This window comes from Anomaloglossus baeobatrachus, chromosome 5 (genome assembly GCF_048569485.1).
Source record: "Anomaloglossus baeobatrachus isolate aAnoBae1 chromosome 5, aAnoBae1.hap1, whole genome shotgun sequence".
Classification (NCBI taxonomy): domain Eukaryota; kingdom Metazoa; phylum Chordata; class Amphibia; order Anura; family Aromobatidae; genus Anomaloglossus; species Anomaloglossus baeobatrachus.
The window spans coordinates 581,945,406-581,969,733 of NC_134357.1; the positions used below are offsets into that span (position 1 = coordinate 581,945,406).

The window sequence follows — 24,328 nt, forward strand, 5'->3', positions numbered from 1 at the left end:
CTCTACAACAGTATATAGCTCTCCTCCTCCCCAACAGTATATAGCTCTCCTCCTCTACAACAGTATATATCTCTCCTCCTCTACAACAGTATATAGCTCTCCTCCTCTACAACAGTATATAGCTCCCTCCTCTCCAACAGTATATAGCTCTCCTCCTCTACAACAGTATACAGCTCCCTTCTCTACAACAGTATATAGCTCTCCTCCTCTACAACAGTATATAGCTCCCTCCTCTACATCAGTATATAGCTCTCCTCCTCTACAACAGTATATAGCTCTCCTCCTCCCCAACAGTATATAGCTCTCCTCCTCTACAACAGTATATAGCTCTCCTCCTCTACAACAGTATATAGCTCCCTCCTCTACAACAGTATATAGCTCTCCTCCTCTACAACAGTATATAGCTCTCCTCCTCTACAACAGTATATAGCTCCCTCCTCTACAACAGTATATAGCTCTCCTCCTCCCCAACAGTATATAGCTCTCCTCCTCTACAACAGTATATAGCTCTCCTCCTCTACAACAGTATATAGCTCTCCTCCTCTACAACAGTATATAGCTCTCCTCCTCTACAACAGTATACAGCTCCCTTCTCTACAACAGTATATAGCTCTCCTCCTCTACAACAGTATATAGCTCTCCTCCTCTACAACAGTATACAGCTCTCCTCCTCTACAACAGTATATAGCTCTCCTCCTCTACAACAGTATATAGCTCTCCTCCTCTCCAACAGTATATAGCTCTCCTCCTCTACAACAGTATATAGCTCCCTCCTCTACAACAGTATATAGCTCTCCTCCTCTACAACAGTATATAGCTCTCCTCCTCTACAACAGTATATAGCTCTCCTCCTCTACAACAGTATATAGCTCCCTCCTCTACAACAGTATATAGCTCTCCTCCTCCCCAACAGTATATAGCTCTCCTCCTCTACAACAGTATATAGCTCTCCTCCTCTACAACAGTATATAGCTCTCCTCCTCTACAACAGTATATAGCTCTCCTCCTCTACAACAGTATACAGCTCCCTTCTCTACAACAGTATATAGCTCTCCTCCTCTACAACAGTATATAGCTCTCCTCCTCTACAACAGTATATAGCTCTCCTCCTCTACAACAGTATATAGCTCTCCTCCTCTACAACAGTATATAGCTCTCCTCCTCTACAACAGTATACAGCTCCCTCCTCTACATCAGTATATAGCTCTCCTCCTCTACAACAGTATACAGCTCCCTTCTCTACAACAGTATATAGCTCTCCTCCTCACCAACAGTATATAGCTCTCCTCCTCTACAACAGTATATAGCTCTCCTCCTCTACAACAGTATACAGCTCCCTTCTCTACAACAGTATATAGCTCTCCTCCTCACCAACAGTATATAGCTCTCCTCCTCTACAACAGTATATAGCTCTCCTCCTCTACAACAGTATATATCTCTCCTCCTCTACAACAGTATATAGCTCTCCTCCTCTACAACAGTATACAGCTCTCCTCCTCTACAACAGTATACAGCTCTCCTCCTCTACAACAGTATATAGCTCTCCTCCTCTACAACAGTATATAGCTCTCCTCCTCTACAACAGTATATAGCTCTCCTCCTCTACAACAGTATATAGCTCTCCTCCTCTACAACAGTATATAGCTCTCCTCCTCTACAACAGTATATAGCTCTCCTCCTCTACAACAGTATATAGCTCTCCTCCTCTACAACAGTATATAGCTCCCTCCTCTACAACAGTATATAGCTCTCCTCCTGCCCAACAGTATATAGCTCCCTCCTCTACAACAGTATATAGCTCTCCTCCTCTACAACAGTATATATCTCTCCTCCTCTACAACAGTATATAGCTCTCCTCCTCTACAACAGTATATAGCTCTCCTCCTCTACAACAGTATATAGCTCTCCTCCTCTACAACAGTATATAGCTCTCCTCCTCTACAACAGTATACAGCTCCCTCCTCTACATCAGTATATAGCTCTCCTCCTCTACAACAGTATATAGCTCTCCTCCTCTACAACAGTATATAGCTCTCCTCCTCTACAACAGTATATAGCTCTCCTCCTCTACAACAGTATATAGCTCTCCTCCTCTCCAACAGTATATAGCTCACCTCCTCCCCAACAGTATATAGCTCTCCTCCTCTACAACAGTATATAGCTCCCTCCTCTACAACAGTATATAGCTCTCCTCCTCTACAACAGTATATAGCTCTCCTCCTCTACAACAGTATATAGTTCTCCTCCTCTACAACAGTATATAGCTCCCTCCTCCCCAACAGTATATAGCTCTCCTCCTCTACAACAGTATATAGCTCTCCTCCTCTACAACAGTATATAGCTCTCCTCCTCTACAACAGTATATAGCTCTCCTCCTCTACAACAGTATATAGCTCTCCTCCTCTACAACAGTATATAGCTCCCTCCTCTACAACAGTATATAGCTCTCCTCCTCTACAACAGTATATAGCTCTCCTCCTCTACAACAGTATATAGCTCTCCTCCTCTACAACAGTATATAGCTCCCTCCTCTACAACAGTATATAGCTCTCCTCCTCTACAACAGTATATAGCTCTCCTCCTCTACAACAGTATATAGTTCTCCTCCTCTACAACAGTATATAGCTCCCTCCTCCCCAACAGTATATAGCTCTCCTCCTCTACAACAGTATATAGCTCTCCTCCTCTACAACAGTATACAGCTCTCCTCCTCTACAACAGTATATAGCTCTCCTCCTCTACAACAGTATATAGCTCTCCTCCTCTACAACAGTGTATAGTTCTCCTCCTCTACAACAGTATATAGCTCCCTCCTCTACAACAGTATATAGCTCTCCTCCTCTACAACAGTATATAGCTCTCCTCCTCTACAACAGTATATAGCTCTCCTCCTCCCTAACGGTATAGTGCCCCCCCCCATCTGTATACAGCTGTGGGTGTAAGGGTTAATCACCGTGAAACTACACTGCAAAGTTGAATTTGGCGGCTTTTCCGGTGGGCTGGCAGTGTAACGGTTAATCACTGTGGCACTCCACTGCAGCCTTCAATAGTGGGCTTCCCGGCGAGCTGGCGGTGTAAGGGTTAATCACCGTGGCACGCTGGTGGTGTAAGGGTTAATCTCGGTGACACTCCACTGCAGTCTTGGAAATTGGCGGGTTTCCCGGCGGGTGCATGACAGGCGGCGGGTGCGCGTAGCTCGGGAACGCGGCCAGGAGCAGGCGGGCGGATCAAATGGAGAGCAGGCGTGGCAGGAGAGGAGGAGGCGGTAGCGGCGCATGCGCAATAAGCGATGCTCATTCGCGACCCCGGATCATTTAGCCGCTAGTGAAGGAGGTGACGTGGGGTCAGCAGCACCGCGCTTGCGCAGAACGAAGGACGCCGAGGGGGAAAGCGCGGTCCCGCGATTATGGGCGGTTGCTTGGTAATAAACATCACAGCACCGCCCATAATCTAAAGCCTGCGCGCACGTCACCAGCGGTGACACTGGGCACAGTGCTCATCCACGAGAGATAGGCACTGGGCATGTGCGGGGACCTGTGGAGCACTGGGCGGCGTCCACAGCTATGGAGATCAGCGATGGGGGACGGCCTAAAGCGGCAGGAGGCAGAATAACGGCCAGCAGGCAGCCCGCCCCCGTGTCACATTTACAGAATCTGAATACAAAAAGGTACCACTTTATAAAGTCTTTATTTTGGTCAGAAAGGGGGCACAATAATAACAGGGACCTTTCTAGAATGCAGCCCAGGAGCTGCAGAGGGGGAATCTGTTAGGTTTTGGGCGAAATTTCTGCTGACAGGTTCCCTTTAAGACTATTAGTGTGTGTGCACAGCGACCTGTCTGCAGTCTCCAGAACATCTCCAGACTATCTGTGGCCTCCAGCACCTCAGCTACCAATCTGCCTGTGGCTTCCAGTATGTCTGCACCTGTCTGAGGTCTCCAGGACGTCTGCAGCTTCCAATACCTCAGTTACCTGTCTTCCTGTGGGTGTCAGTACCTCTGCAGCCTGTCTGCAGTCTCCCGGACTTCTGCTGTGTGTACTCACACGGCTCCGTACACCTCGTACACACACGGCTCCGCTCCGTACACCTCGTACACACACGGCTCTGCTCCATCCACCTCGTACACACACGGCTCCGCTCCATCCACCTCGTACACACACGGCTCTGCTCCGTACACCTCGTACACACACGGCTCTGCTCCGTACACCTCGTACACACACACGGCTCCGCTCCGTACACCTCGTACACACACGGCTCTGCTCCGTACACCTCGTACACACACGGCTCAGCTCCGTACACCTCGTACACACACGGCTCTGCTCCGTACACCTCGTACACACGCGGCTCCGCTCCGTACACCTCGTACACACACGGCTCTGCTCCGTACACCTCGTACACACACGGCTCTGCTCCGTACACCTCGTACACACACACGGCTCCGCTCCGTACACCTCGTACACACACGGCTCAGCTCCGTACACCTCGTACACACACGGCTCTGCTCCGTACACCTCGTACACACACGGCTCCGCTCCGTACACCTCGTACACACACGGCTCCGCTCCGTACACCTCGTACACACACGGCTCTGCTCCGTACACCTCGTACACATACGGCTCTGCTCCGCACACCTCGTACACACACACGGCTCCGCTCCGTACACCTCGTACACACACGGCTCTGCTCCGTACACCTCGTACACACACGGCTCCGCTCCGTACACCTCGTACACACACGGCTCCGCTCCGTCTACCTCGTACACACGCGGCTCCGCTCCGTACACCTCGTACACACACGGCTCCGCTCCGTATACCACTGTAAACCCCTCGTGACCCCACACATAAACTTCCCCTCATCCAGCACCATGACACCCAGCACAGCAGAGTCCTGCATACACTGAGGAGCTGATCATGTGACCCTGACTCCTCCCCTCCATGTGATATCATCACAGGTCCTGTAAGCACAGAGCAGCCATATATCTAGTGTGCGGCTCTGCAGGAGGAGGTAGGTGCAGGGTATTATATATCTAGTGTGCGGCTCTGCAGGTGGAGGTAGGTGCAGGGTATTATATATCTAGTGTGCGGCTCTGCAGGTGGAGGTAGGTGCAGGGTATTATATATCTAGTGTGCGGCTCTGCAGGAGGAGGTAGGTGCAGGGTATTATATATCTAGTGTGCGGCTCTGCAGGAGGAGGTAGGTGCAGGGTATTATATATCTGGTGTGCGGCTCTGCAGGTGGAGGTAGGTGCAGGGTATTATATATCTAGTGTGCGGCTCTGCAGGTGGAGGTAGGTGCAGTGTATTATATATCTAGTGTGCGGCTCTGCAGGTGGAGGTAGGTGCAGGGTATTATATATCTAGTGTGCGGCTCTGCAGGTGGAGGTAGGTGCAGGGTATTATATATCTAGTGTGCGGCTCTGCAGGAGGAGGTAGGTGCAGGGTATTATATATCTAGTGTGCGGCTCTGCAGGAGGAGGTAGGTGCAGGGTATTATATATCTAGTGTGCGGCTCTGCAGGTGGAGGTAGGTGCAGGGTATTATATATCTAGTGTGCGGCTCTGCAGGTGGAGGTAGGTGCAGGGTATTATATATCTAGTGTGCGGCTCTGCAGGAGGAGGTAGGTGCAGGGTATTATATATCTAGTGTGCGGCTCTGCAGGAGGAGGTAGGTGCAGGGTATTATATATCTAGTGTGCGGCTCTGCAGGAGGAGGTAGGTGCAGGGTATTATATATCTAGTGTGCGGCTCTGCAGGAGGAGGTAGGTGCAGGGTATTATATATCTAGTGTGCGGCTCTGCAGGTGGAGGTAGGTGCAGTGTATTATATATCTAGTGTGCGGCTCTGCAGGTGGAGGTAGGTGCAGGGTATTATATATCTAGTGTGCGGCTCTGCAGGTGGAGGTAGGTGCAGGGTATTATATATCTAGTGTGCGGCTCTGCAGGAGGAGGTAGGTGCAGGGTATTATATATCTAGTGTGCGGCTCTGCAGGAGGAGGTAGGTGCAGGGTATTATATATCTAGTGTGCGGCTCTGCAGGTGGAGGTAGGTGCAGGGTATTATATATCTAGTGTGCGGCTCTGCAGGTGGAGGTAGGTGCAGGGTATTATATATCTAGTGTGCGGCTCTGCAGGTGGAGGTAGGTGCAGGGTATTATATATCTAGTGTGCGGCTCTGCAGGTGGAGGTAGGTGCAGGGTATTATATATCTAGTGTGCGGCTCTGCAGGTGGAGGTAGGTGCAGGGTATTATATATCTAGTGTGCGGCTCTGCAGGTGGAGGTAGGTGCAGGGTATTATATATCTAGTGTGCGGCTCTGCAGGTGGAGGTAGCTGCAGGGTATTATATATCTAGTGTGCGGCTCTGCAGGTGGAGGTAGGTGCAGGTTATTATATATCTAGTGTGCGGCTCTGCACGTGGAGGTAGGTGCAGGGTATTATATATCTAGTGTGCGGCTCTGCAGGTGGAGGTAGGTGCAGGGTATTATATATCTAGTGTGCGGCTCTGCAGGTGGAGGTAGGTGCAGGGTATTATATATCTAGTGTGCGGCTCTGCAGGTGGAGGTAGGTGCAGGGTATTATATATCTAGTGTGCGGCTCTGCAGGTGGAGGTAGGTGCAGGGTATTATATATCTAGTGTGCGGCTCTGCAGGTGGAGGTAGGTGCAGGGTATTATATATCTAGTGTGCGGCTCTGCAGGTGGAGGTAGGTGCAGGGTATTATATATCTAGTGTGCGGCTCTGCAGGTGGAGGTAGGTGCAGGGTATTATATATCTAGTGTGCGGCTCTGCAGGTGGAGGTAGCTGCAGGGTATTATATATCTAGTGTGCGGCTCTGCAGGTGGAAGTAGGTGCAGGTTATTATATATCTAGTGTGCGGCTCTGCAGGTGGAGGTAGGTGCAGGGTATTATATATCTAGTGTGCGGCTCTGCAGGTGGAGGTAGGTGCAGGGTATTATATATCTAGTGTGCGGCTCTGCAGGTGGAGGTAGGTGCAGGGTATTATATATCTAGTGTGCGGCTCTGCAGGTGGAGGTAGGTGCAGGGTATTATATATCTAGTGTGCGGCTCTGCAGGTGGAGGTAGGTGCAGGGTATTATATATCTAGTGTGCGGCTCTGCAGGTGGAGGTAGGTGCAGGGTATTATATATCTAGTGTGCGGCTCTGCAGGTGGAGGTAGGTGCAGGGTATTATATATCTAGTGTGCGGCTCTGCAGGTGGAGGTAGGTGCAGGGTATTATATATCTAGTGTGCGGCTCTGCAGGTGGAGGTAGGTGCAGGGTATTATATATCTAGTGTGCGGCTCTGCAGGTGGAGGTAGGTGCAGGGTATTATATATCTAGTGTGCGGCTCTGCAGGTGGAGGTAGGTGCAGGGTATTATATATCTAGTGTGCGGCTCTGCAGGTGGAGGTAGGTGCAGGGTATTATATATCTAGTGTGCGGCTCTGCAGGTGGAGGTAGGTGCAGGGTATTATATATCTAGTGTGCGGCTCTGCAGGTGGAGGTAGGTGCAGGGTATTATATATCTAGTGTGCGGCTCTGCAGGTGGAGGTAGGTGCAGGGTATTATATATCTAGTGTGCGGCTCTGCAGGTGGAGGTAGGTGCAGGGTATTATATATCTAGTGTGCGGCTCTGCAGGTGGAGGTAGGTGCAGGGTATTATATATCTAGTGTGCGGCTCTGCAGGTGGAGGTAGGTGCAGGGTATTATATATCTGGTGTGCGGCTCTGCAGGTGGAGGTAGGTGCAGGGTATTATATATCTAGTGTGCGGCTCTGCAGGAGGAGGTAGGTGCAGGGTATTATATATCTAGTGTGCGGCTCTGCAGGTGGAGGTAGGTGCAGGGTATTATATATCTAGTGTGCGGCTCTGCAGGAGGAGGTAGGTGCAGGGTATTATATATCTAGTGTGCGGCTCTGCAGGTGGAGGTAGGTGCAGGGTATTATATATCTAGTGTGCGGCTCTGCAGGTGGAGGTAGGTGCAGGGTATTATATATCTAGTGTGCGGCTCTGCAGGTGGAGGTAGGTGCAGGGTATTATATATCTAGTGTGCGGCTCTGCAGGTGGAGGTAGGTGCAGGGTATTATATATCTAGTGTGCGGCTCTGCAGGTGGAGGTAGGTGCAGGGTATTATATATCTAGTGTGCGGCTCTGCAGGTGGAGGTAGGTGCAGGGTCTCTATTATTTAGGGGTCATCATCATTATCATTAACCCCTTTATGTCCAGTTCCAGACCAGTTTACTCCGGTTCTTGATCAGGCACATTTTCATATTAGAAAGGGGGGAGCCAGCACTGCTTGATCAGACATGTCAGATGAGAGATAAATCCCCTCCCCTGGTCCCCCGTCTGGCCAAAGTGCCCCCCATTCCCCCTCCCCATACTGATCATCTAAGATGGTGGCCGCACGCTGCATTCATCCTCCTCCTCTTCTGATTTATGTCACATGTGACATGTCAGGTGTGACAGAAACGTCCTCCCCAGGTCCAGCTTAGGCTGCTTTCACACATCCGCTTTTTGCAGTGCGGCTCAATCCGGCTCAAATACCTATGCAACGGATACGTCGAAAAAAACGTATCTGTTGCATAAGTTTTTCCATGCGGCCCGTCCGTTTTTTGACAGATGCGGCTTGATACTGAGCATGCGCAGTGCAAAAAAATGCATCCGGCGTCCATAGGCTTGCATTGTAAATTGCGCCACATTGCGCTGGATCCGGCACGATGCGTTTTTTTCGCCACACAAAAAAAATGTGCCAGGCAACGTTCCATCCGGCCGCCGCATGGGCTAAATATGCCGCATCCGGCAAAAAACGGACGCAACGCAAGGTCATGCGGCACAATACGGCGCTAATGCAAGTCTGCGGGCAAACGGACTCCACCGACACATACACAGCCGGTGAGCGGACTCCCGTTGCTGAAGTACAGGCAGTCTACACAAACACAATACGGTGCAGGAGAAAGGCCAAGACCACCAACCCGGGTGGGGGACCAGACGCAGCCAGCTGCGGGCACCGACCACCATCAACTTTGTTTACCAGAGACTTGCTTGTGTCAATAACTGTGAGTACAACAGTGCCATCCGGCCGCGCACCACGCAGCCACTACTCTCCCCAAACGGGTCCCGGGGCCATCATCTTTGCCCACGGAGGGGTTAACATCTTGCACGACTATCTCCCACTGGTGCCCCCGTAACTGCAGCAGTGGTGTCTACACCTTCACCACGTCCCGAACTCAAACATGGCTCCGGCCGTACACCTACCTAACCACCCCCCATCGAGTTCGCCTTGCAGAGTGACGTGACCCCCAGGTCCGGAGGCGCTCCAGCCACCCACCAAACGAGCCCGGACCAGAGCAGCTCAGCTGCAGTCGAGCACGGGGCGGTACACATGCGCAGAGAAGTTCTAACCCCAGGGCTTGATGCCAGGTGACATTACACAGCTGGTATCAACCCCATTTATTACCCCGTTTGCCACCGCACCAGGGCAACGGGATGAGCCAGAGTGAAGTGCCAGAATTGGTACATCTAATGGATGCGCCACTGCTGGGACGACTGCAGCCTGCTATTTTTAGGCTGGGAAGGGCCAAATTACCATGGCCCTTCCCACCCTGAGAATACCAGACGCCAGACGGCTGGTGATCCAATTTGGGGGGAACCCATGTTTTGTTTTTTTAATTATTTATCAATAATTTAAAAAAAAAACACGGTGTGGGGTGCCCTCTGTTTTGGATTACCAGCCAAGGTGAAGCTGCCAACTGTGATCTGCAGGCTTCAGCCATCTGCTTTACCCTAGCTGGCTATCAAAAATGGGGGGACCCACATAGGTTTTTTTCAATTAATTCTTTTTTGCCTAAATATAAGGTAAACACCCTTCACTGCCACATGAAAGTCACTAAAGGGTGCCAGCTTAGATTATGCTGGGGGCTGGGACCTTAGATATGTGTTTGTCTATCCATCCATCCTAGCTTTTTAGGCTATGTGTCCACGATCAGTGTTTGCAGCCTTTTGGACACAGAGTCTTTTCGCTGCGTCCAAAATGCTGCGCTGTGCAGTACTAGCGCAATGGAAGGATTTTTGGAAATCTCCTGCCCACTGTGCTTGTTTTTTTCCTTGGCATAAACTGACCTGCAGCGCGGCTTCCTGAGCCTCAGGGTGTCAATTTATGCTGTGGAGACGAGAGTTTCGTCCAAAGGGAAAATAAAGCTAAAGTCCTCAGCAGCCTGAACCTGGATCGTGGGCCCGGGCAGCTGCGTTCTCCAGTGGACAATACTCGCATCTCTGCACGAAAGCTGACATTGCGTCCTAGACACAGTGTCGCTGTGGGCACATAGTCTAAAAGTGAGAAATTTGGCGCTACAGCAACATTTTTGTGAAGTACCTGTGGGTTCAAAATTCTCACTATACCCCCGAATGAAATCCTTGAGGGTCTAGTTTTCAGAATGGGGTCACTTGTGGGGGTTTCTGCTGTATAGGTACCTTAGTAGTCCTGAAAATGCGGCATGGTGCCCGTAATTTTTTTCAATTTTTCCAAAATTCACATGGTGCTCCTTCTGTTATGAGCCCTCTGGTTTGTCCAAACAGGTTTTTAGCCACATGTGGGGTATCACTGCGCTCATAAGAAATTGGATAACAAACTGTGGCATCCACATTTTGGTGTTGCCGCTTGAAAAAGTGAGAAATTTGGTGCTAAAGCAACATTTTTGTGGGGAAAAAAAAAAGAAACTTTTCAATATGACGACCTAAGTTTATTAAATTCTATAAAGTACCTGTGGGTTCAAATTGCTCATTATACCCCTGGATAAAATCCTTGAGGGGTCTAGTTTCCAAAATGTGATCACTTTTGATGGAGCTCCACTGTTTAGGCACCTCAGGAGCTCCAAACGCGACATGGCATTCGCTAATGAATCCATCCAATTTTACAGTCAAATGGCGCTCCTTCCCTTCCGAGCCCTGCCGTGCGCCCAAACATTTGATTTCCAGCACATATGAGGTATCTGTGTACTCAGGAAAAACTGCACAATAAATTGTATGCTGCATTTTTTCCTGTTACCCTTGTGAATAAAGAGCTTTGATGTCACTTTGATGCCCATTTTGTGCCAGTTTGATACTTTTTTTTGCTGCTTTTAAGTGTATTCACATCAGGGCTCCGCACTGTATTGTATTTTATTATTGTGATTTTTTTATGTTTGTTGTTAATTCTGTAAAAAAAAAACCAAAAAGTTAAAACTGAAAAAAATAAACCAACTTCAGCCTCAAATAAAAAACTGGATGAATAAGAAACCAACTTCAACATTGTGTCTGATGTCGAGCGATACCAGTTTCAATATAAGGGAAATGTCTGTTATTACCACACATATACCCTGCCCCCCACACTGACTGACAGCCGCTGAGCATTGGAACCTGCTGTCAGTCAGTGTCGAGAGCGCGGTATACTGAGCAGTGACTAAAACCGCATCAGTGCCACCCCTATGACTGAAAGCTGGACGCCGTCTCAATATATGTCTATGATCACATTTACATATTTCATAGCTATTTAGTAACACTTCTTATTTTCTATATATGGCTGTTTTTTTACCTGGTCGGGGCTAATAACAGAGATTTGGAATGACAGTGGTATTTTCCTATATGTCACACATTTGGAAGGGGGCGGGGGGGTCAGTTCAGTTTATTTTTATTTTAATCTTCCTTCCCTTGTAACTGGGGCTGATATAATGACTCAGCGGTGACCATATCCTCTGTATATGGGGGAGGAAGCACCGTCCGCTCTTTCTACCCTGTTTCCTCGAAAATAAGACCTACCCTGAAAATAAGCCCTAGTAGGATTTTTGAGGGCTTTTTTGAGTATACTTAAGATATAAGCCATAATCCAAAAATAAGCTCCAGTTGTGGTTCCATAATGAATTGTCCAAACATCTAAAAAAGGTAAAGAATACAGCAGGTGTTTTATCAAAGAAAGCAGGCACCCCAAAAGAAAGTGGAGACCCTCAAAAGGAAGCAGATACTCAAAAAAATAATTGCACTCACCAGGCCCCAAACAATTACAGTTGGCAAGAACCGATGGTGGATGGGCTCTCACACAGAGATCTGTGTCACTGTCAGGTCCCTCATCATTCCCTGCTGCATTGCACCGCAGAGCTGTGTATACAGTGACAGAGAAGGCAGAGGCAGTAATAAACCGTCTCTGCCTTATGTAGAGATGGACGGATTTCCTCTCCGTTGCTACATGATTGTGTGTAGCTGCGCGGCTCTTTTATTTTTCCACCCACATTGCCGTATAAAGGATAGTTGTTGTTTTTTTTGTTTTTTCTTCGGCGCTCTATTGGGAGACCCAGACGATTGGGGGTATAGCTACTGCCTCCGGAGGCCACACAAAGCACTACACTAAAAAGTGCAAGGCCCCTCCCCTTCTGGCTATACCCCCCCGTGGTATCACGGGTTCTCCAGTTTTCAAGCTTTGTGCGAAGGAGGTCAGACATCCATGCATAGCTCCACTATTTAGTCAGCAGTAGCTGCTGACTATCTCGGATGGAAGAAAAGAGGGCCCATATAGGGCCCCCAGCATGCTCCCTTCTCACCCGTTGATGGTGTTGTAAGGTTGAGGTACCTATTGCTGGTACAGAGGCTGGAGCCCACATGCTGCTTTCCTTCCACATCCCCCTGTTGGGCTCTGTGGAAGTGGGATCCTGCTGGCCTCTAAGCCCTGACGCCGGGCTCCATCCACAGACCCATAGAACCTGATGGATAAGGAGCAAGAGTACAATCAGGGACATGGCCCTGCATCAGACAGGTACTCTGTGTCCCCGGCAGGCACAGACACACTCCGGGCTTGCTGGGTGTTCTAGTGCGCCGGGGACTGTAACGCTGGGGTTATTGTTTCCTGCAGTTTACTGGGGGACTTTGGTGTTTTAGGGAACGCAGCGCCGACCCCCACTGGACCGGCGGCGCTGCTGTGACTTGTAGTGCGCCGGGGACCCGCCGACCGCGCTTTTACGGCGGCGGCGTTTATAACTTTAGTCCCCGGCTTTTGCGGCCTAGCTCCGCTTCGTTCCCGCCCCCACCCTGTCAATCAGGGTAGGGGAGAGACGCTGTTTCGCAAGCAGCGACGAGGGCTGGAGCCTTATTTACATGCTCCAGCCCTCTCACTAGGCACAGAGGGAAGCAGGCTTCCCGCTCTTGGTCAAGGAACGCCCAGGGCCCGCCCCATCCCCCCAGGACGCCGGCAGCCATTACTACATGCGATCTGGCTGGAGGAGGGACGCAGGCTCTGGGAGACCTGGACTAGGGGGCTTTTGGCGACCACACACCCGCTCTGAAGCGGGCGGTAAGCAGCATTTCAGTGCTGGCCCCTCTAGTGCCTCAGTGTGTATTAGTGTACTGTGTACCATATATATATATATATATATATATATATATATATATATATATATATATTTATTGCACTGTGAGGTCGCTTCCTGGCCAGATACCCATATTGCTCTGAGGAGACAGCAACATGTCATCCACAAAACGCAAGGGTGCCAAGGCACGGGCTGTGTACACTGCGTGTGCTGCATGTGGGGCTGCTCTTCCGGCAGGCTCCAATGACCCCCATTGTGTGCAATGTTCCGATCCGGTGCTGCTTCGCCAGCCGGAGTCTGGAGAGGTAGTGACCCAGGCGGAGACGCTTGTAAGTCCTGCCCCGGTGACAGGGACAGACTTTGCAGTTTTTGCTGATAAAATGTCTCTGACTATGACAAAAATCCTTGAGGCCTTGCAATCCAGGCCTGTGACTCAGTCTACGGACACGGCGGTGTCTCTGCTCTCTGGTCCCCCTCAGTTGGAGCTAATCCAGACTGCAAGGGGGTCTCAGGCATCACAAGCTGAGTACTATGACTCAGATGACAGCCCCAGCCACCCTAAGCGAGCTCGCTGGGAAAGACCCTCGACGTCATCACACTGCTCAGGGTCTCAGCGCAATCAGTCTCCCTGTGATGTGTCTGAAGAGAGTGATCAGGAATCTAATCCTGGAACCCCTCTCAATCTGGATACCCCTGATGGGGACGCCATGGTAAACGACCTTATCTCAGCCATCAATAGGCTGTTAGATATTTCTCCCCCAGCCCCTTCAGCAGAGGAGGCAGCTGCACAGCATGAGAAGTTTCGTTTCCTCTATCCCAAGCGTAAATTGAGTGCTTTGTTGGATCACTCTGACTTCAGAGAATCAATCCAGAAACACGACGCTCATCCAGACAGGCGTTTCTCTAAACGTTCTAGGGATACACGTTATCCTTTCCCCCCTGACGTGGTCAAGCGCTGGACCCAGTGTCCGAAAGTAGACCCCCCGATTTCCAAACTTGCGGCTAGATCCATAGTTGCAGTGGAGGATGGCGCTTCACTTAAAGATGCCAATGACAGACAGATGGACCTTTGGTTAAAATCTGTCTATGAAGCTATCGGCGCGTCGTTTGCTCCAGCATTCGCAGCCGTATGGGCACTCCAAGCCATTTCAGCTGGTTTAGCAAAAGTGGATGCTATCATACACCCAGCAGTGCCACAAGTGGCGTCCCTAACCTCGCAGATGTCTGCGTTTGCGACTTACGCTATCAATGCGGTCCTGGAATCTACAAGCCGCACCTCAATGGCGTCCGCCAATTCGGTAGTTTTGCGTAGAGCCTTGTGGTTAAAGGACTGGAAAGCAGATGCAGGTTCCAAAAAATGTTTAACCAGCTTGCCATTATCTAGAGATAGACTGTTTGGCGAGCCATTGGCTGACATCATTAAGCAGTCCAAGGGTAAGGACTCTTCCTTACCCCAGCCCAGACCAAGCAAACCTCAGCAGAAAAAGTGGCAGTCGAGGTTTCAGTCCTTTCGAGGTTCGGGCAAGACACAATTCTCCTCGTCCAAAGGGACTCAGAAGACGCAAAGAAACTCAGATTCCTGGCGGGCTCACGCACGCCCCAAGAAAGCAAATGGAGGAACCGCTCCCAAGGCGGCTACCTCATGACTTTCAGCCTCCTCCCTCCGCATCTCCGGTCGGGGGCAGGCTCTCCCGCTTTTGCGACATTTGGCTGTCACAGGTCAAGGACCGGTGGGTGACAGACATTTTGTCTCGCGGGTACAGAATCGAGTTCAGTTCTCGTCCTCCAGCTCGGTTCTTCAGAACCTCCCCACATCCAGACCGAGCAGATGCTCTGCTGCAGGCGGTGGACTCCCTAAGAGCAGAAGGAGTGGTGATCCCTGTCCCTCCTCAGGAACAAAGGCGAGGGTTTTACTCCAATCTCTTGTGGTTCCAAAAAAGGACGGCTCGTTCCGTCCTGTTCTGGACCTAAAACTGCTCAACAAACATGTGCACGCCAGGCGGTTCCGGATGGAATCCCTACGATCCGTCATTGCCTCAATGTCTCGAGGAGACTTCCTTGCCTCAATAGACATCAAAGATGCTTATCTCCACGTGCCAATTGCTACAGAACATCAACGTTTTCTACGTTTTGTGATAGGAAACGACCATCTTCAGTTCGTAGCTCTGCCATTCGGTCTGGCGACAGCCCCACGGGTCTTCACCAAGGTCATGGCGGCGGTGGTAGCAGTCTTGCACTCTCAGGGACACTCGGTGATCCCTTACCTAGACGATCTACTTGTCAAGGCACCCTCTCAAGAGGCATGCCAACTCAGCCTGAATGCTACGCTGGAGACTCTACAGACTTTCGGATGGATCATCAACTTTCCAAAGTCGAATCTGTCACCGACCCAATCACTAACGTATCTTGGCATGGAGTTCCATACTCTAGCAGCGATAGTGAAGCTTCCGCTGAACAAGCAGCGGTCACTACAAACAGGGGTGCAATCTCTCCTTCAGGGCCAGTCGCACCCCTTACGGCGCCTCATGCACTTCCTAGGGAAGATGGTGGCAGCCATGGAAGCAGTTCCCTTTGCGCAGTTTCATCTGCGCCCACTTCAATGGGACATTCTCCGCCAATGGGACGGAAAGTCAACGTCACTAGACAGGAAAGTCTCCCTTTCCCAGACGGCCAAGGACTCTCTACAATGGTGGCTCCTTCCCACCTCATTGTCTCTGGGAAGATCCTTCCTGCCCCCATCCTGGGCAGTGGTCACGACAGATGCGAGTCTGTCAGGGTGGGGAGCAGTTTTTCTCCACCACAGGGCTCAGGGGACGTGGACTCCGCAGGAGTCCACCCTTCAGATCAATGTTCTGGAAATCAGGGCAGTGTATCTTGCCCTACTAGCCTTCCAACAGTGGCTGGAAGGAAAGCAGATCCGAATCCAGTCGGACAACTCCACAGCGGTGGCATACATCAACCACCAAGGAGGGACGCGCAGTCGACAAGCCTTCCAAGAAGTCCGGCGCATTCTAATGTGGGTGGAAGACACAGCATCCACCATATCCGCGGTTCACATCCCAGGCGTAGAAAACTGGGAAGCAGACTTCCTCAGTCGCCAGGGTATGGACGCAGGGGAATGGTCCCTTCACCCGGACGTGTTTCAGGAAATCTGTCGCCGCTGGGGAGTGCCGGACGTCGACCTAATGGCGTCCCGGCACAACAACAAGGTCCCGACATTCATGGCGAGGTCGCGCGATCAAAGAGCTCTGGCAGCAGACGCCTTAGTCCAAGATTGGTCGCAGTTCCGGCTCCCATACGTATTCCCGCCTCTGGCACTCTTGCCCAGAGTGTTACGCAAGATCAGATCCGATTGCAGCCGCGTCATACTCGTTGCCCCAGACTGGCCGAGGAGATCGTGGTACCCGGATCTGTGGCATCTCACGGTCGGCCGACCGTGGTCACTTCCAGACCGACCAGACTTACTGTCCCAAGGGCCGTTTTTCCATCAGAATTCTGCGGCCCTGAACCTGACTGTGTGGCCATTGAGTCCTGGATCCTAGCGTCCGCAGGATTATCCCAAGGAGTCGTAGCCACAATGAGACAAGCTAGGAAGTCAACTTCTGCTAAGATCTACCACAGAACGTGGAAGATTTTCTTATCCTGGTGCTCTGCTCAGGGAGTGTCTCCCTGGCCATTTGCATTGCCCACTTTTCTTTCCTTCCTGCAATCGGGGTTAGAAAAGGGCTTGTCGCTCAGCTCCCTTAAAGGGCAAGTCTCGGCACTATCCGTGTTTTTTCAGAAGCGTCTAGCACGTCTTCCTAAGGTGCGCACGTTCCTACAGGGGGTCTGTCATATCGTGCCCCCGTACAAGCGGCCGTTAGATCCATGGGATCTGAACAGGGTACTAGTTGCTCTCCAGAAGCCGCCTTTCGAGCCTCTGAAGGACGTTTCCTTTTCTCGCCTGTCACAGAAGGTGGCGTTTCTTGTTGCGATCACATCGCTTCGGCGAGTGTCTGAGCTGGCAGCTCTGTCATCCAAGGCTCCCTTCCTGGTGTTCCACCAAGACAAGGTAGTGCTGCGCCCCATTCCGGAGTTTCTCCCTAAAGTCGTATCCTCGTTTCATCTTAATCAGGATATATCCTTGCCTTCCTTTTGTCCTCATCCGGTTCACCGGTATGAAAAGGACTTACGTTTGTTAGATCTGGTGAGAGCACTCAGAATCTACATTTCCCGCACGGCGCCCATGCGCCGTTCCGATGCACTTTTTGTCCTTGTCGCTGGTCCGCGCAAAGGGTTGCAGGCTTCTAAAGCCACCCTGGCTCGATGGATCAAAGAACCAATTCTGGAGGCCTACCGTTCTGCGGGGCTTCCGGTTCCTTCAGGGCTGAAAGCCCACTCAACCAGAGCCGTGGGTGCGTCCTGGGCATTACGACACCAGGCTTCGGCTCAACAGGTGTGCCAGGCAGCTACCTGGTCGAGTCTGCACACTTTCACCAAGCATTATCAGGTGCATACCTATGCTTCGGCGGATGCCAGCTTAGGTAGAAGAGTCCTGCAGGCGGCAGTGACACCCCCGTAGGGGAGGGCTGTTTTGCAGCTCTAACATGAGGTATTTCTTTACCCACCCAGGGACTGCTTTTGGACGTCCCAATCGTCTGGGTCTCCCAATAGAGCGCCGAAGAAGAAGGGAATTTTGTTACTTACCGTAAATTCCTTTTCTTCTAGCTCTTATTGGGAGACCCAGCACCCGCCCTGTTGTCCTTCGGGATTTTTTTGTTGTTTGCGGGTACACATGTTGTTCATATTGAACGGTTTTCAGTTCTCCGATGTTACTCGGAGTTAATTTGTTTAAACCAGTTATTGGCTTTCCTCCTTCTTGCTTTGGCACTAAAACTGGAGAACCCGTGATACCACGGGGGGGTATAGCCAGAAGGGGAGGGGCCTTGCACTTTTTAGTGTAGTGCTTTGTGTGGCCTCCGGAGGCAGTAGCTATACCCCCAATCGTCTGGGTCTCCCAATAAGAGCTAGAAGAAAAGGAATTTACGGTAAGTAACAAAATTCCCTTCTTTTTTGTTTTTAAATGACTCATATGTTTTAATTTTACCATAAAATCTACTGGAAATTAAGTAAAAATTCCAAGTGCAGTGAAATGGTGAAAAAAAAGTAATTCCACCATTGTTTTTACTCCATTCACGATGTGCTGGAAGTGAGCGGTCAGCGTGATTCTCCAGGTCAGTGTGATTACAGCAATATCAGACTTCCACGTTTCTTATTATCTCAGTGGTGACTAGAGATGAGCGGACCCGTGGACGTTCGGCTTCTGCTGGTCCAGCTGAACATTTGTATAGATTGGTTCTGGACTTGGACTTGACCTGGACTTTATTTGAAGTCACTGATTGGCAGTTCAGGTCTCCGCCCACATGCAGCCATAAACAGATCACTAACAGGGGAGGGCGGGTTTATTCAGTTTTATTTCTTGGTGCACAATACATCTGATCACACGAGAGCGGTTTCCATACGTGAAGCCCCTGAACTCCAAACCTGAACTTTACTATCTTGGAGAAGTCTGAGTTTGTACCGAAAACCGAACTCCAGGTTCACTCATCTCTAGTAGTAAATAAAAATCAGACTTTTGTAAAAAAAAAAAAAAAAAAAACATAAAAAAATCGGTTTCTGTCTCCATTTTCCGACATCGGAGTTGAGTGAGGACTTGTTTTTTGCTTGATGAGCCGACGTTTTCATTGATACCATTTTAGGTGCAATACTTTTATGGGTCGGTTTTGCAACTTCATGCTGACAATTTTTTTTTTTACTACCCAAATGATATCTTCCCTCCATTATTATCTCCATTAATTTTACATATCGGCTCCTCTCCTTCCCATTCAGGTCCTTATAATATCGGATCCTTTCAGTGGAGATTTTCTATATAAGAGAATTCTCCTGATTGACCTATCAAGGATGGATATGGACAGGGACAAGATGGCGGAGAGGATATTACACCTCACCCTAGAGATCCTCTTCCGGCTTACTGGAGAGGTGAGAGATTCTGATGACGTCACATTACATCATTCTTATCTATGGGAATAACAGATGGACAGAACTGGAGAGGTGAGGACTCTGGAAATGTCTGGAGTGAGATTTATTACTGTGTCTCTCCATAACCAGGATTACACAGTAGTGAAGAAGACCTCTAGTGAGCGCTGTCAGGCCCCTGTGTCTGAGGGATGGGGAAGACCCCTGAGCCCAATCACGGGGCCTCCACCTCACCCCCCGATACATGAGGACATCAATGACCAGAAGATCCTAGAACTCACCTACAAGATGATTGAGCTGCTGACTGGAGAGGTGACACTGCTGGGAATGCTGGGACATTATACAGTAACGCTATGAAGGGATCGGGGGTGACGGTATCATTGTGTGTGTCAGGTTCCTATAAGGTGTCAGGACGTCACCGTCTATTTCTCCATGGAGGAGTGGGAGTATTTAGAAGGACACAAAGATCTGTACAAGGACGTCATGATGGAGGTTCCCCAGCCCCTCACATCACCAGGTAATAGACAGGACTAAATACACACGGCCTATAATTATCTGTATGTAAGGAATGAATTCAGCCCCTGTATGTGTCTCCTCCAGGTCTATCCAGTAACCGGACAACACCAGAGAGATGTCCCCGTCCTCTTCTCCCACAGGACTATAAACAAGAAGATCCCGATGTTCCTCAGGATCATCAGGTAGATGGAGAGAAGGGGCCATGAAATCCCCCTATGATGTGTAGACGGCTGTGAAGGTCTTGTGCTCAGTCTTGTTTTATCCTCCAGTATTATATGTGTTATGCTTGTGTAATGAGAGCGGTGGAGATGGCAGGATTAGGAGATATAAGAGCTTTGATTCCTTTTAGTTCTCGTTCAGTTTAAGGGGTACTTCTCACATAGCGAGATCGCTGCTGAGTCACGGTTTTTGTGACGCACCAGTGACCTCATTAGCGATCTCGCTGTGTGTGACACTGAGCAGTGATCTGGCCCCTGCTGTGAGATCGCTGCTTGTTACACACAGTGCTGGTTCATTTTTTAGACGTTGCTCTCTCGCTGTGAAGCACACATCGCTGTGTGTGACAGCGAGAGAGCAACGATCTGAATGTGTAGGGAGCCGGCGTCTGGCAGCCTGCGGTAAGCTGTAACCAAGGTAAATATCGGGTAACCAAGGGAAGCCCTTTCTTGGTTACCTGATATTTACCTTCGTTACTAGCGTCCGCCGCTCTCAGGCTGCCAGTGCCGGCTCCCTGCTCTCTGCACACGTAGCTGGAGTACAGATCGGGTAAATAAGCACAGCGGTTTGCTTATTAACCCGATGTGTACTCTGGCTAGGAGTGCAGGGAGCCAGCGCTAAGCAGTGTGCGCTGGTAACAGAGGTAAATATCAGGTAACCAAGCGCTTGGTTACCCGATATTTACCTTAGTTACCAAGCGCAGCATCGCTTCCACGCGTCGCTGCTGGCTGGGGGCTGGTCACTGGTCGCTGGTGAGATCTGCCTGATTGTCAGCTCACCAGCGACCATGTAGCGACGCACCAGCGATCCTGACCAGGTCATATCGCTGGTTGGATCGCTGGAGCGTCACTAAAGTGTGACAGTACCCTAAAACAAAACACTAGCCCTCACGGAAAAAGATGAAAGGGGACTGTATCAACTCTATCAACTCTGAAACAAATGAGGTTTATTGAGAAGATAGCTAGTCTCACAATTTTGAAAGCTGCAAGCAGTGGACAGGGTCCGTGTGAACCTGTCAGGGTAAAAATACAAAACGGGATTATGTATATGACTGCTGCGCTAATAAAGAAAACACAGTGAGAAGGGAATTGGATAAAATATGTATAAATATATGAATACTAAAAATATTTTGGATACCTGCAGTTTTGGAGGTTAATTGAGTGATCTTTAAGGAGGTAATGTAGAGCCAAAGTAGTATGCAGAGTTTCACTAGTATGGCAAAAACAAAAAGGTTTAAAATGAGTATGAAACAAAAAAGTGTGGGGGGGGAGAGGGGGAGGGGGGTAATGGATTACAGTGGGGTCATAGATATAAACTTGGCTTTTTGGGTTCCCAGATGGAGATAGGGTTTGTAGTTCCCTAGATAGTGGACTCTGAAAGGGCAACAAGGGTGTATGGCTGAATCTTGCCTAAAGGTACCATCACACATAATGAGATCGCTAGCGAGATCGCAGCTGAGTCACGGTTTCTGTGACGCATCCCGTTAGCGATCTCGTTATGTGTGACATCTACCAGCGATCAGGCCCCTGCTGTGAGGTCGCCGGTCGTTGCAGAATGGTCCAGGCCATTTTCTTCAAAGGTGATGTCCTGCTGGGCAGGACACATCGCTGTGTTTTACACTGTGTGACAGGATCACAGTGACTGCTGAGATTCGTTATACAGGTCGCTACTGCGACCTTTATTGTTCCTGCATCGCTGGTAAGGTCTGACTGTGTGACATCTCACCAGCGACCTCCCAGCGGACATTACCAGCGATCCCTATCAGGTCGCATCGTTTTCGGGATCGCTGGTAAGTCGTTGTGTGTGACTGGCGCCTTAAAGGGAATAAAATCAGTGAATGGGGGAGGTTAAGATTAGGTAATACTGTTACAAGATAGGATAGTACAGTGATCCTAATGCCTGGCATAAAGGGGCTGTCTGATTAGGGTGTCCAAATATGTAATGCCCAGATTGGATTAGATGTGGTGTCCAAAGGAAGATTAACAGGCTGTAAATATACAAATATACAAAGGTAGTCTGACTAGTTCCAGATTTAACAAAATGACTAAAGATCTGCCTGGTGCAGGAGAAGCCGGTATAGTCACTTGCCCTTGCAGTGGTGGTCAGCGGTGTAAGCGCTGGATACACAGGAACAGATTTTCCTTAGAAGTGTGCTTAGAGACACCGTGGATCTGATGGGAACAGTGGGCGCTATAATATGGGTGGTGAACACGGTACACGCGAGGAGAGTTCCGGACGGGAAAACTACTTCCTCCAGTGACCGCGTACAAGGGAGAGCTGGGTGACGTCACTCGCTAAGGGCTACAGAAGCAGTAAGGGGCAAAACAGGAGCACTTTTTTGTTTCTTAACTCATTTTAAATCTTTTTGTTTTTGCCATACTAGTGAAACTCTGCATACTACTTTGGATCTACATTACCTCCTTAAAGTTCTCGTTCACACTAATGTACTTTCAGTGCTGTCCATAAAATAACACAACTCTCGCCCTCAGACCATTGTTATTGGATGTGGCAGTGCAGATGGGGATTTTTCTTTCTCAATGACTGAAACTGCATGTGAGAATAATCCCAGCATCCTCTAGTGCCTTCCGTAAATCAGAGGAGACTCGTCCATTCAGGTCTGTGTCTGCACAAACCATCAGATTCCCCACCAGCTCCGCCATACAGCAGACATTGTGTTACGGATACATTGCAGTCTGTAATGGAGGAAGCTGTAATGGTCTTGTAAATTATTTTTTTAATTAAATGGTTTTATTAAGTTTTACAAGTTTACAACCAAATAAACATTGGAGGCTACCCAGCCTCTACCCCCCCTCCCAACCCTCCCCTCCCCAACAAACATTAAACAGTCTTGTAGAAAGGAGAGATAATGTTAAATCTGCAGGCTCACACATTCCTAGACAAAAGTTCTTAAGTATCATTATTACATTTATCAATTAATCCAATTAGACTTTTGTTTTTCTTTTGAGTTTTTGCTTTGTTTGGCATTGTACACATTTGATGTCATTTTTGATGAAGAATCTAACCTGTTCCCATGTTACTCTCTTCTCCCCCAAACCTCCGTCATCATTATAGATAAGTTCTGCAGAAATTTCTCGACCTTTGCCCCTTGTTATCAATTTAGAGTAAGCCCAATCTAAACTAATCAGTTCCTTCGAAGCCAACCCTGACCCGTCTATCCATCGTGCCCATATTTTTTCAAATTTGATGACGCCATTTCTTTTCCGGTATATACTTTTCTCCACATATATCACCCAATTAACTTTTTTGACATATTCAGATATTGTAGGACTGTGGTCCGAGATCCAGTGTTGAGCGATTAGTTTCCTGGCAATATATAATAGTCTAGATACGGCCACTTTGCCCTCCTCCTTCAAAGGTAAATCCCTCCATGTATTCCAGAATACATACAAAGGGAGTTAAGCTCATCTCTATCGTATATACTCTATCGATTATTTCCTGTCACCTCTCTCCAGTAATGTTCAATATCAGGACACGACCACATCATATGTAATAGATCTCCAGAACATATTTTGCATCGCGGGCAGAAGGGGTCAGTTCTGACTCCGATATCAAACATTAATCTAGGAGTGCGATATACTTGGTGAATAACGTACAGGTGTGACAGTCTGTATGCCTCCCCCAATGATAGACTAGGAATTCTTTCTAAAATTTCTACCCATTGGTTGTCCTGAATAGCTCGTTCCCATTTTTCTTTTGCGTTACTGGAAAGTTCCGGTGGACCAAATATAATAGATCCCAATATAAACGAGAGATCACTCCCGCTGAGCCTCTAGAGGTTGCTATGCGTTGCATGACTTTGTTCTGCTCCAATGCTCTGTCCGTAATAGAGATTCTGCCTGATAGGCATGTCTCAGTTGCAAGTACTTAGAAAACTCCGAATTCTGGATCCCAAACTCCGCTTGCAACTGAGGGAAGCCTCTGAGTTTCCCCCCCCTCCACAATATGGGTGAATCTATTTATTCCTCTCAAAGCCCAGCTCCCAAACCCCTCTAAATGATGCAAGTTAGGTAACCATGGAGTTTTCCATATAGAGGTGTATCGTGAAATTCCCTGAATGTCTTGTAGTTTTTTAGTTTTATCCCAAAGTTTTTGGATTAGTAGTAGGGTTGGGCAACTATTAGCAGCAGCTCCGAAGCCTCCTGCCTCAAGAACCTCGTATAGACTAGTGGAGTGAAAATATTTTTGTAGAATCATATACTGTGCCCCCCCCCCCCACCTCCAGGGTCCTCCCATCCCCTAA

At 49.1% G+C, this 24,328-nt stretch overlaps 2 protein-coding genes across 3 annotated transcripts in view; one reads left to right on the forward strand and one right to left on the reverse strand.

The window, feature by feature from the left end:
• Nucleotides 1-24,328, reverse strand: part of LOC142312468 (uncharacterized) — a 419,059-nt gene that overhangs the window by 212,254 nt on the left and 182,477 nt on the right. The gene's annotated exons all lie outside the window — the stretch shown is intronic.
• The window catches only part of LOC142312464 (uncharacterized), a 104,840-nt gene continuing 100,299 nt past the window's right edge, over nt 19,788-24,328 (forward strand). Inside the window, exons 1-2 of one of the 2 annotated variants that reach the window (XM_075351404.1) lie at nt 19,788-19,852; nt 19,936-20,033. In XM_075351404.1, the coding sequence (XP_075207519.1) occupies nt 19,819-19,852; nt 19,936-20,033 (132 nt within the window). In that variant the 5' untranslated portion in view covers nt 19,788-19,818. Of the gene's footprint in view, nt 19,853-19,935; nt 20,034-24,328 lie in introns of those variants that run through there. The other variant, XM_075351403.1, reaches the window with a different exon arrangement.